This window comes from Vipera berus (genome assembly GCF_964194415.1).
Source record: "Vipera berus genome assembly, chromosome: 1".
NCBI classification, from domain to species: domain Eukaryota; kingdom Metazoa; phylum Chordata; class Lepidosauria; order Squamata; family Viperidae; genus Vipera; species Vipera berus.
In genome coordinates this window covers 132,690,200-132,704,034 of record NC_138202.1, presented here as the reverse complement: position 1 = coordinate 132,704,034, position 13,835 = coordinate 132,690,200, and the positions used below count along the sequence as shown (strand labels likewise).

At 38.5% G+C, this 13,835-nt stretch overlaps 1 protein-coding gene across 1 annotated transcript in view; it reads left to right on the top strand.

Annotated features, from left to right (window-relative positions):
- Positions 1-13,835, top strand: part of ITGB5 (integrin subunit beta 5) — an 84,066-nt gene that overhangs the window by 32,085 nt on the left and 38,146 nt on the right. The window contains exons 6-10 of the mRNA XM_081314246.1: positions 1,662-1,823; positions 4,597-4,692; positions 5,256-5,345; positions 9,108-9,242; positions 11,213-11,642. Coding sequence (XP_081170372.1) covers positions 1,662-1,823; positions 4,597-4,692; positions 5,256-5,345; positions 9,108-9,242; positions 11,213-11,642 — 913 coding nt within the window. The remainder of the gene's footprint in view (positions 1-1,661; positions 1,824-4,596; positions 4,693-5,255; positions 5,346-9,107; positions 9,243-11,212; positions 11,643-13,835) is intronic.

Here is a 13,835-nt window from a genome sequence, read left to right as displayed (position 1 = left end):
AGGAACAGTTGTCTCTTGTTAGCTGTCTCGGCAGAGATTCCTTGGCTGGCAAAATGACCATTAGGATTTAAACTGCTGCCTGTGAAATCAAATGATAATATATCACTTTCTTGGAAGGTGCATGGTTCTTTTAGGACAAACTAAAGATTAAACTGTTTCATTGCACTTTTTACTAATAATGTTTTTCATGCCTCTTTTTGATATTCACATTTACATCGCTCTCCTGAAAATTGCCAAGTGTAGATATAAAATACTCAATTTTTGTTCCAGAGCTGGGTGGGATCGGTAATAGTTTAACATCTACTGTGGTTTCAGTCTGAGAGTAGCCAATGAAAATATAGGCTGAGCATTTATTTCCCGTATGTTCAGCCCATATTAACTTAAAAATAAACACTTTGCCTCTGAATCAACAGTCCCCTTGAAAAATGCTGCCCAGTTTTTATTCCAGACTAAGTTCAACCTGGTAGGAACTTTGGTTCACTGATCGTTGCTGAACTACAGTTCCCAGCATTCTTTATTTCTCTCCATGTTAGCTGAAGTGCTGAGAGATGTAGCTTAACAATATTTGGAGAGACATTATTCTCTTATCATGGGTCAAAACAATACTGTTGGCTAATTCTTTCACTCCATGCTCTACTTTTTTCTGTCCATCTTACATCCATTGTAGCATTTTGTTTGATGAACATGCTGTAGTTCAAGGGTCCCCAAGCTATGGGTCGTGACCTGTTCCTGGGCTGTGTGCTCTTGGCCAGCGGGCCACAGAAATGGCTGGCCAGTGCACGCACATTCCCTCCCACCCACGCTAGCACCCATGGCCCTGTTTGCACATGTGCGCAGGTGCAAATGGGGACCCTAGTGCGAGGCAGGTGTCCACAGCCCATTTGGCATGCATGAATGGGCCGCTAGCCACCACGGGGAGTGCTCAGCTGTTTGTGCATGCGCACGGCACCAGCACATGCCTCATGCATGAACGGGGCTGCTAGTGCTGCACCAGTGTGTGGCACCCCATGTGTGTGTGTGTGTGTGTGTGCGCACACACCAATTTTGAACCTGTTCTCCTTCCCTCTGGTCCGCGAGCCCAGAAAGGTTGGAGACCTCTGCTGTAGTTTATTTAGAAGAGATGTTTGGCTGTTAAACAAAATTGCTGTGCTTTGCTAATAGGAGATAAAAACCCCACCATGGGTTATTCCCACTGTACAGGCATTGGGCATGCTGCTTTGATAATTTCTAAGACAGGGATCTCCAAACTTGGCAACTTTAAGACTTGTGGACTTCAACTCCCAGAATTCCTCATGCTGGCTTGGGGAATCTGGGAACTAAAGTCAAACATGTCTTAAAGTTGCCATGTTTGGAGACCCGGGTCTAAGAGAAAAAGATCATTCATGGTTTCACTGAACTGGACTCTTGAAATACAGTTGACCTCTTTTGTAGCAATGGTATGCTGGGCATCATTAGATTGAGCTATTGGCCCTTTCCAAGGTGTTTCAAAATTAAGTCCTGCAAATGAATTTATTATTTGGTGCTGTCCCTTTTTATTTCAGTGCAGATTTTCTGGTTGGAGAATTTAAAGACTTGGGTATATAAGGGGCTTCTCTACTTTTCTGCACAGACGTTTAAAGAGTGTGACAGAAACACTATTTCTTACCTTGACTTTCATGCAGAAAGAGATTGGGTGGCGGAAGGAGGCTTCGCACTTGCTGGTCTTCACTACTGACGATGTCCCACACATTGCGCTGGATGGAAAGCTGGGTGGTTTGGTGCAGCCACATGATGGGCTCTGTCACTTGAATGAGGCCAACGAATACACAGCATCCAATCAGCTGGTGAGAATGCACACCGGATAGTCTTTCTTCTTCCCTCTTACTAAGGTGTTTCAGAATTGCAGTTTACTTCTATAAGGAATTGATCCATGGTGTCCATTGCAGAGCTTGGACGCATATTCAAGACCCAAAATATGTTTCTGTCTGCCTTGTTATACTCTCTACAATGTAGTGCTGTTTTTTTTTAAAAAAAGAAAATGGGTAAAAACGTTGTCGTGCATTGATATTTTAAATATCTGAATTTCGCAAAAACTCTTAAGTCCTTGTGGGCATAGCAGAAATACACAGTGTACATTGGATTCCTATATTTCCTGCAGTGTTTTTTCCCCCCAGTGTTGGACAGGACATTATGACACTCCGAACAATGCTTATTATCATATGATTAATGCATCTTAATATGCCTGCTTTAGATGCAGAAGCACATTTCCAATCTTGACACCAATCTCAGAAAATCTAAGTGAAATTGAGGCCGTTCAATGCGTGGATGAAAGACTACTAGGAGATCCTTGTAATTAGACCAATGAAGTGTGGACTTAAAATTGCAGAATTCCCCAGCCAGCAGCAGTGTGGATAGATCTGGCTAGTCACCCAACATCAAGCTTGACGGAGAGGGATTTTGATTTCTAAATTAACATGGTTTAATTATGCAGTAGGGACGCGGTGGCTCAGTGGGTTAGGACGCTGAGCTTGTCGATCAGAAGATCGGCAGTTTGGCGGGTCGAATGCCGAGTGCCGCATAACAGAGTGAGCGCCTGTTACGCGTCCCAGCTTCTGCCGACCTAGCAGTTCAAAAGCACGTAAAAATGCAAGTAGAAAAATAGGGACCACTACAGTGGGAAGGTAACAGCGTTCTTTGGCGTCTAGTCATGCCGGCCACATGACCACGGAAGACGTCCTCAGACAAACGCTGGCTCTTCGGCTTTGAAACGGAGATGAGCACCGGCCCCTAGAGTGGGAAACGACTAGCATGGATGTGCGGGGGAACCTTTACCTTTACCTTTTTTTTTTAATTCCATTTATATCCCGCCCTTCTCCGAAGACTCAGGGCGGCTTACAAGCTTAGCAGTAGCCTTCATTCTATGTATATGCCTGCTTGTTAGGGCTTTCACACACACCCCAAGCGGCATTATTACAAAGTCAGCTTATTGCCCCCAACACTCTGGGTCCTCATTTTACCTACCTCGGAAGGATGGAAGGCTGAGTCAACCTTGAGCCTGGTGGGACTCGAACCTGCACTAATTGCAGGCAGCTGGTGTTACTTAAGGAGGCATTAGCCCACTGCTCCACCAAGGCTCTTTTAATTATGCAATAGCTTATATTGGCCTCAGTTATCTCAGTTCCTGACAATATAAATATTCTCATAGACAAATTGGTAATAATAATAATATCAAAGGAAAAATAGCTCCTGATGCTTAAACTAAAAGAAACGTCAACAGAGAGTGCTTCAGCTTTCAGAATGAAGCACTGCTTTGTTTTCCATAACTGTGGCATTCTTACTGTAGGCCAAGCAAAATGCCAACTCTTAACTTATTTTTTGGTGCTTTAATGAGCCTGTAATGTGCCCCTCCTCCCCTGCCGGAAAGCTTTTCTGACTGGTTGTCCTATGACAGTCGCCCAGAGTGCTTGAACAGAGCCATCCTTTGTTTCCCAAGTAAACAAAACAAATGTACATCTTGGTTAGCCATTGTTGTAATTAATATACTAGCCTGGAAGTGTAGTGGAAAGCTGGTGCCTGAAAACATGGCAGGCAAGGCTTAGGAGAACATCAGTTTGCTTTCCAAAGAAAGTTATGGATAAACTCTGAAAAGTTGCTGGAGAAATGTAGAGAACGATAGTTATTTAGTGGTTGATCTCTCCCTAAAAGCTACATGCTTATGTGCACTGAAATGTTTTTGTCCTCCACAGTATGGAGCACCTTCTACCAACTTGGTATGTTGGTATGCCCCCACCTGAATGAAGATGGCCTAGCTTTAATGATCTATGCCCGAATACCATGTTTTATAGGTTTCTACAACGTTCCTAGAACTCTAGGAGGATCTGCTTTTAGAAGAAAATTTAGCTTGGGAATTTCAGTTAATAAAAAACAAGGCAACAAGATGGAAGCTTGGAATTGCTATCAACTCATTGTTCATCGCCAAATGCAGTTCAAAGTACTGGTGTTACTGTTATACAGTAGTATATAAACTCCATCATCATTTAACACCACAATACTTGGAATATCTGTTCCCAAATATTCCAGCAAAACTCTTACATGTTGTACATTTATTTATTTGTACCCCCGCTTTATTATTATTTTATAAACAATTCAAGGCGGTGAACATATCTAATGCTCCTTCTTCCCCCTGTTTTCTCCACAACAGCCCCGTGAAGTGAGTTGGGCTGAGAGTAAGTAACTAGCCCAATATAGTAAGCACAAACTACTGTAAATATATCTTTGACAGAGAATAAATGGGAACATATTTGTAACCTATTCCAACAGTCCTATGAAGTACTATAATTTCAAAGGTGATGATAGATCCTTTTCTTTGCTGATAGAAGAGAGCATATTTTGGTTCATATTCATAGTTGAGTTCAGGCATTTGGCAATTGATTACCGAATAATTCCACAACTGAAAAGAATTCTTGATTGCATACAGTGGAAAGCTTTTAAAGTCTATTTATAAGTAAATCTTATTCAGCTCAGTGTAATAAAGTTAACAGATTTGTGGGCTAAAAGCTGCATAATAAATAATTGTACATTATCATAATCTTACCTTGCTTTCCTTTTTCTTCTTAGGATTATCCTTCACTTGCACTTCTTGGAGAAAAATTAGCTGAAAACAACATTCATGTCATTTTTGCAGTGACCAAAAATCACTATATACTTTACAAGGTAAATGCTAGAGAGAGAGAGAGAGAAAGATAGATCAATGCCTTATTTAAAACATTTGTCAAAGTGCCAGAATTTTTTTTTTTTGAAAGTTTGAAAACGCTAGTTTTTGAGAGGAATAGCAGCTTTGAATTAAAAAGTATTTGAGAATGCAGTTACAATTGGATTTTACAACCAGAACTAACTGGATAAAATGTAGCTGCTTGTACAGCCTATTTGACAGCCTATTTTCCTATTTGATTCTTTTATTATTTTCAGGATGAAGCTTTGCTTCAAAGAAGTTTTTCTAAAGCAAATGGGATAAATATTGTTCACAATAGCACCAAAAATAGCTGTGGATTTAATCCTTCTGTTCTCTGAATAACTCAGTCTGCTATTGCTTAATTACATTATATGAAAGTTAATTTCTACAAAGTAATTTCTCGGTGGCATTATTTCCTTTTATTATCCATTCTTTTCATCACAATTAACATTAACATGAAAAAGATTGAAAGAACTATTAAAATGGTAGAACTTTTGAGCAGTTGGTTCAAATTTCAATTTTCTGTATGCTCTGTTTTAAAAAGAATCTCACGGCCCTAATTCCTGGAACAATGGTCGAGATTTTGTATCCAGACTCCCGAAATATTATCCAGCTTATAGTCAAGGCCTACAATGTAAGTTTATACTTTTTAATTTAGGTGTAAATTATCAATGTAATGCATACTTAAAAATATTATATTTCATTTTTTACCATTTGTGTATTCTTCATTTGCATTTCTTTTTCAAACTTGATTTCCATGTGGGATTAACTTTACTGTGTGTGAGACATCACTTATTATTTATGAGAGAGAGTGGAGTTAATCAGCTTTCTGCATAGTGTATGTTATATTTCTTGTTATTTGTTCTTTTCCATTACACCCTTGATGGGATTCTTTTAATCGCCTGCTTTTTTGGATTCAGTCTCCCAAACCTGATAGTATTTTCTCATCATAACCAAGTCATTAGTATAGGAATATAGCTAGTGATAGATTTTTTTTTCTGAACAAAATTCTTCTAGAAAGCTCTTACACATTTTCTCTTGTGTATCTTTTCTCTCAAACTCCCATTTAAATATTATCAGGTTTTGATATATGTTAAAGTGTATAGTTGCTCGGTATTAATATATAAAGTGATCCATGACTATCCAGATCCCAAAGACCCAAGTGAAATGTTTACATTATTTAAAATAGAGGGTCATAAACATCTCAAGTGAAGTATTAAAGAATTTAAAGATAAATAAATCATTGAGCTCTATTTTTTTCTTTGATTTTTGTCTGGTGCTTAGAATACTGACTAAATGTGTTCTAGTATCATTTTGTACCATTGTACACTGTCTAGAACACCTTTTGAAATGGCCTTTATTGCCACTGGAGTAAGGGGTCCTGGCATTTTTGTATGTCAGCCCATTTGAGTTACCTTGGTTTATTAATTGTGACCCTATACCTTCCAATTTCACCCAACTGAAGGTTACAAACAAACAAACAGACACAAGAGTTTAATAATATATAGAACGTAGATTCATTTGTAGACTGTAATCTAATGAGCACATGTGCATCACAAAGCATTCTGTGCTTTTGGTAAACCTCCATGCTACATAACGGCATATTGTGAGACAATGGTTGGTCTCAGACTAGGCTCTTAAATTCTCAACTTGTTAAGAGGTACATATCTTTTGTTATCTCTGTTTTTGCCTTCTTTTAAGTATATATGTATGCTATAGTTACAGGAAGATTCCCTCAATTCTACCTTGACGCTGGAGTACTTTAATTATATTTATTTTAAAAGTACAATTTTGCATAAACTGATTTGGGTGGCAATCAGAACCATGAACAGCAGTTTTCAACCAGGCAGGAATTAGTCTGAAATAATGATGTTATGATAATTTTTGAATTGGCAGCTAGGTTCTAATAATGAAGAAAGACTGAAGAATTTGAGAATGTCATCCAGATGGTGAGAAAACAGATACTTTATAGACTATGAAAAAAAAAATCCTTATAATTCCTGCTACCACCGATTCTCTCTGTTTTGTATGCAATTCATCTGGACAGACCATTTGTTTCTTCATACTTCAAACACTCCCCAATAAGTTGGAGCTGCTCATTCTTGGCTGCACCCACCATTCAGTTTTCCTAAGAAAAGATTAGTGTTTCTCTCTGCTGTTCAGCAAAACAGTTTCCAGTTCATTCGATAATCCAGAGTTTTATGATCTCATCCAACATTTTACTTGTGTAAAAGATAGTTTGGGTTGGGCCTTCTCAAACCTTGTGTGCTCTTAACATTGTGTGATGCTGCTAAATCAGCTATTTGAATGGTTTACTTTGGAAGAACGCAAAACAGTGATGACCAATAATACTATTCCTTTTGTGGTGGTAATAGCTTGTACCTGTTCCATTAATTGTGTCTCTCACAGTCAAGATGCTTTGAATTTTTTTAAAAAAATCTGATGATAGAAGTATTATTAGAGAATGCTGAATATATATTGGAATAACCTATTACAGTAGCAGTGGTGATTGTATAATTAGGTTTGAATTCTTACTGCCTGCTCATTGTTTGTTTTGTTTTGGAATGCTTTTTCTATATTGTTTTAAGACAGATAAGTAGTATGCCAGAATGTTTATTACTTCCTTTCCATTCATGAATGCCTGAATAGCAGTACTGAGTTTTCATATAGTTAACATATAAAGGACTGCAGCTGCTATGGCTTGTGAAGCCAAAGTTATCTCATCTTGATAGAGCAACAGCAATAACAGCAATAAGACCAACATAAATGTATCATAGATAATGGCCAATAAAGAGGGTAACATTTTCAGTCCAATAGAATTAGAATATGGCTCCCATACCTAAATGGCCAATGTCCCAGAAGAATTCCATGGTGTTGGGAAACTCCAAGCCAGGCAGGGAAGAGAGGTCAAGCCGGGAACTAGCCTTGAATCCTTGCATAGCTGCTTTAGCCATACTTTATTGTACATTGCTCAGAATCCATCTTTAAGGGAGATGGGTGGTTCAGAAATAAATAAATAATAAATAAATAAATAACTGGCAGCTCCCCCCCCCCCGTCAGTTCCATGGAACCTTACCTCTTCGCAAGAGAAGGCAAGCAGTTTGGGTGTTTATCGGGTTGCTTACACTTAACCCATGGGTAGTGCTATGAAAACCAGAATCCAAAATATTTTGGGGTCATACTTCCCAGCTTCTACCAAGATGCCTGTCTTCAACGATTTTTGCTGTAGAACTGTGTCTATACATAGTAGATTCAAATAAGAAATCTTGAATAGATTTGCTGCTGTACATTCTGAGACTTTGCTCAGGAAAGGAGTACAGACAAAGAGGGAGAGAGAACTAAATAATTGATTGGTTTATTACTTTCCCCCAAAAGTAGCTTCCTGTAAACCACAAACATATGGCCCTACCATTAATAAGAATTAATTTAGTTAATTTTGTATTAATTAGCCAATCTCATTCTGGCAGCTTTCCAAATAACTCGTCCCTATTTTCCAATTGACTATAAGAAGAGGATAATCAGCTGCAGTTCCATATAACTTAAAATGTAGAGACCAAGTTGATTTGGCTGTAAGCAATTTGTCCTTAGGATTTTAATTGTTTGAAATTACTCTGAAAGATATACTGATGAAACGGCATCAGAGAGGAACTGTTTCTTCATTGCCTTGGAATAAACCACTGTAGCCATGTTTGAATTCTTCTTGTTTTCCACCATTAATCTAGCTGTTTTCTCTAGCATTTCCTTCAGCTAAGCATCTTGGATATCTAGGAATCTGGATTCTTTGTAATTCAATATAATTTTTATGAATGATTGTATCATTTGGATCATATTTCTACTGTCTACAGAACAACTAGGATTCTGACAGCATTCCCAGCTTTGTTTGATATATAGACAGTCCCTCAGAATAATGAAGGATTCTCTGAGATTCTTTAGTCTGCAAGAACAGACAATTCTAACAGATCTTTATCACAGTAGATGTATTCAATTTATTTTGATTAAGTTTGTGTAAACTTTACGTGGAGGAGATGCTTCATAGCTGTCTAATATTGAAAATAGAACTTGCAATGCTCTAAATTTTATGAAACTTACATTAAACATTGCAACTTTCCCTGGTATACTGATGTGGTGCCTTCATGATGAAAATAAGTGGCTAATATTTTCATACTGAGGAAGCTTCTCAATAGTTGGAAAATCTATATTCTCTTCCCAAAATATATTCTCAGAAAATAGCTTATCTGTTTTAATTAGAAATAGAGAAAAGCTCCCTTGTTAATTTACAATGTTTATATGTTTTACTTAATCATGAATAAGTACTAGAAATCTAAACAGCTTTATATTTAGAAAATGATATATGTGCTTTAAAAATCAGTTCCATTAATTAATCTTTCTTTTCTAGAGTATTAGATCAAAAGTAGAGTTAACTGTCTGGGATAGTCCTAATGACATTAACTTGGCTTTCACAGCCACATGTCAAGATGGTTTATCATATCCTGGAGTCAGGAAGTGTGGAGATCTTCAAATAGGAGACACGGTGAGTCTGCGGTACCTCCATCTGTCATTTTGGGGGAAAATGGATATTTTCAACTTCTTAAAAGAAAAAGAAGCTGGTCATTGTAACTCTTTTACTGTAATGCAATGGTGATGGTGATGGGGAATCGCTTGTCAGATGTAATTTTTTTAATGGTCCTTTTCTCTTTGACTTTTTGATACATATTTTTTCTCTGTTAGATGGGGAAATTATACCTCTGATGTCTTCTAAAGTTGTCTCAAGATCTCAAAGAATTGGGGGTGGGGGCTACTGGTTTGAGCCAGCCTGGGCCACATTGTTTAGCATTGCAGCAGTATTGCAACTATTTAATAATTAGTATTAAATTATTAGGAGGAATCCCCTCTACTCTCTAATTATGGGGTCTGATTCTGTGGTCTTTTCCTAAATCAGGGGATGGCACAGTGGGTATTATTTGTAGCAGAACGTGCTGCAAGTGCCATCTGTACTGTATGTTGCCATTTGGCAAGGGGAAATAGAGCAGGCTGCCATCCAGAAAAGCAAAGAATCACAAGGACTCCAAAAGAACAATGAGATCCCACCCCACCCCACCGTCTTTTTCTCACAAAGCCCATTTCAAGATGCCACAGAAACAGGCTTTTGAATAAACCTGGGGCAGGGCTATATCCACATGCATGCAGTATTTTCTTTTCAGTTGCAGAATATCTTCCTTCATTCTATTGCAAAAGGACAGGTTTAGATGGCGATGGTTGTTTTTTTAAATCAAGCTTCTCCCCCCCCCTTTTTTTTTTAGCCACAGTTCTGCATTCTCCAGGCACCTTGCAAATTTGTATTCCTGTAGAAAAAAGAAAAGACAGCACTTATTTGTAGTCTAAGCCATGGGTCTTTACTTCTCCAAATAGTATTGAGCTAAATACTGGTAGAATAATCCATTTAACAATTACAAAACTAAGCAGCTACTGACTTATAAAAGACCATATGTATTTTTCCTCTATCTCAGTTAATAAAATATTTTAAAAGTCTGAGGAGTTTTCTTTAATGTCATCCCAGTCCCGTGCATACCTATGGAGAAATAAATTCACTGATTTGGATTTATTAACAGTGGGATGGCACTGTGAATATATATAGGATTGTGTCTCTAATTTTTGTTTTAAAACAACAACATTCTAAATAATTCTTCATAGAATAAAGAGTGTGTGTAGCCGCCGCCAAAAGAGCTAATACAATTCTGGGTTGTATAAACAGAGGCATGGAATCAAGATCATGCAAAGTATTAGTACCATTGTATAAAACCCTAGTAAGACCACACCTGGAATACTGCAACCAGTTTTGATCAGTATACTACAAAAAAGACATTGACACTTTGGCAGATGTTCAGAGAAGAGCAACTAAGATGATCAAAAGTCTGGAGACTAAAACATATGAAGAACGGCTGCAGGACTTGGTTTGGCTAGTCTAAACAAAAGAAGAAACGGGTGATATGATAGCCGTATTGCAGTGTTTGAGGGCCTGCCACAAAGAAGAGGGGGTCAAATTATTCGCCAAAGCGCCAGAGGGCAGGACAAGAAACAATGGTTGGAAACTGATCAAAGAGAGAAATAACCTGGAATTAAGGAGAAACTTCCTGACAGTGAGGACAATTTACCAGCGGAACAGTCTGTCTTCAGAAATCGTAGGCGCTCCATCACTGGAGGCTTTTAAAAAGAGACTGGACAGTCACTTCTTTTAGATGGTATAGGTTCTCCTGCTTGAGCAGGGGGCTGGACTAGAAGACCTCCAAGGTCCCTTCCAGCTCTATTCTGTTCTATGTGAATATGGAAATTAAAACAGTACATTTTAAAGCTCATATGCATAAAGAGATTTACCTTGCACAGTAAACCAGAATTATGGGTGCTTACAATTATGCAAATGGTGCCTTTGATACTATCTACACATAAATAACTTTTCAGGTTTCTTTTGCCTTTTCATCCTTACTTCTTACTATTTCTATTTAGGTTTCCTTTGAGATAGCAGTAGAGGCTTGGACGTGCCCAGCTGAGAACATCACACACACCTTCTCTATCAAACCAGATTGGTTTCGGGACACTGTAGAGGTGACCGTTTCTTACAACTGCACATGTGGATGTACCAAACAGACAGAGCACAACAGCAGTAAATGTAGTGGAAATGGCACCCACGTGTGTGGATTATGTGATTGTAACCCAGGCCATGTAGGTGCCAAGTGTGAATGCGAGGAAGGAGACAGTGGGGCCACGTACCACAACATGTGTCGAGAAGCTGAAGGGAAACGTATCTGCAGTGGCCGTGGGGAGTGCTCCTGCCACCGCTGTGTGTGCTACAGAAGTGAATTTGGCAGGATCTACGGGTTCTTTTGTGAGTGTGACGACTTCTCCTGTCCAAGATATAAGGGCTTTCTCTGCTCAGGTATGCATTAGATTATCTCAAGGTTCATTTGGGTAAGCAAGGGGAGGCCTCCATTTTTTTTATTTGCTTGCTTGCTTGCTAATGCTTATATGCTGCTGCAGTTAAAACTGACTTTGAGTAACTTATACTTCGTAGAATAGCATAACAAGAACAAGACTAAAATAGAAAGGATGACAACCAATCGTAGCAATCACACACAATTATTAGGAATCACCAGGGGATGCGTCACCAGGACCAATCCAGATGTACAAGTCCTTTCCAAAGTTCCTCTAGAAAGGTTCTAGAAAAGGATGGAGATGCCCTTATGTCCAGAGTAAGTAGGCTGTTCCAGAGAATGGGGTTCAGCTACAGAGAAGGCTAGGGTCCATAATGGTACCGTTCCCAAGGAGCTGGGATCTACAACAAGCCTTCCCTACCAGATCTCACCAAATGGGTTTTGTAGTCTCAAAGATGCCTAGATCCTAAGCTATAGAAGAGTTTCTAAGAGCACGTTGAATTGTATTGGAAGCCTATTTCTCCCAAGGGAGGTCTTATCTCATTGGAAGTGTTACAAATCAAGGTGATTCCATTACTTCTTGAGCCATTGAATTTTGGACCGTTTCTGAATGGACTTCAAGGGCAGCCCCACATAAAGTTCATTGTACTAATTTAGTTGATTTATTGACCACCATTCAATAACTCTTATGAAAGTTGCTAGTCTGGCATAAGATTAAAAGAGTTAAGATTTTACTTTTCTCTTATCCTTTCTCTTAATAGCTATATTAAATGTATATTCATTTGGGGGGGGGGTCACACAACGGGGGATTGTTTCCTAAAGTTATAAGTTAATGCAATTTTGCATTGCTACATTGGTACATAATATATTGTCATCAAGTGGAATCACACTTAAATTTAATGTTCACCGTATGAAATAATTGTAATAGTTTCTAGCTAGAGAGAAAATTATCTTTAATCAAGGAGAAATTAGATGTTTTTTCCTTCCCTGGTAATAATTAATACCAGGCAGGTAATGAGATTAAGAGGTAAATAAAAAGTGAAAGGGAACCCACAAAATAATGTGAGGGAGAATGCTGTATAGAATTGTTTTTCTTGCCTGAGGTTGTGGTCCTAGATTGGCTTTATATGCAAGAAGGGAATGTAAGCAGCAGATCTTATGGGTTTGCTTTCCTTTGGCAAAGACACTTGTTTGTGTGAAAAGCATGGAAATATTGGGCAGAGGATGTTGTGTCTACAGTTCTGGGACATGAAAATTCCCCAAGATGAATGACATGAAAAGATACAGGTTTGGAAGGGTTTCTATGAATTTGAGAAAGATGTATTGGCCTGATTCCACCCTGACTTAGTAGGGCTGTTGGGCCTTTATTCAATCTTGCTGACTGTTAAGGTCAGAGAACAAAACATACAGGAAAGCGAACTTGCAAAACGAAATGCGTTTTTTATCAACTGCACAAAAATAGATTCATATCATCAGCTGAGCCTGAGTCATGCTGGATACACATGGTTCCCGTAAAGACACTGTCCAAAGTTTAAATGAAGGGAAAAAAAGTTGAAATTTCTCTGCAATGGCTGAAAGAAAATTAAGAGGAAATGCAAGATCACTCTTTGATGACTCAGCTTCCTCCTCCTGCTGAGGAGGAGGTTGGGAAGGAAGGAGAGAAACTGAGACCAGAAGAGCTCAAGCAGTAGCCATTAAAGCAGGAGTGTCCAACCTTGGCAACTTTAAGACATGACTGGCTGGGGAATTCTGGGAGTTGAAGTCCACAAGTTTTACAGTTTTGCCAAAGTTGGAAACCTCTGCTTTAAAGGCTTCATAAATAATTGTGCGTTAAACCTCTTCTTAACAGTTCCAGCAACCTTAGCATAAGAAACACTTATTCATGTCAGACATGTCTCTGACAAAGCCCATAAAAAAATGTCCCCTTGAATGCGAAATAGACTGTACAGGAACAGATGTTCCGAAGTCACCAAAGCCTTGTTTGATAAGAAGGATCACCATTTGTTCGCTTATTTGTTTCATTCCTTGAAAACTTGCTCTCACCACACTGTTCTCAAATAAACGTGGAAATAATAGCATATTTTAAACTAGAATGGAAAGTAGGAGAAGTAAATTATCAAAGTAGGAAAAGGAATGAAACAACAGTTCTGCACATATTAGACTATAATTTAAAGCTAACTTCTTCAACTAAGCTTCTC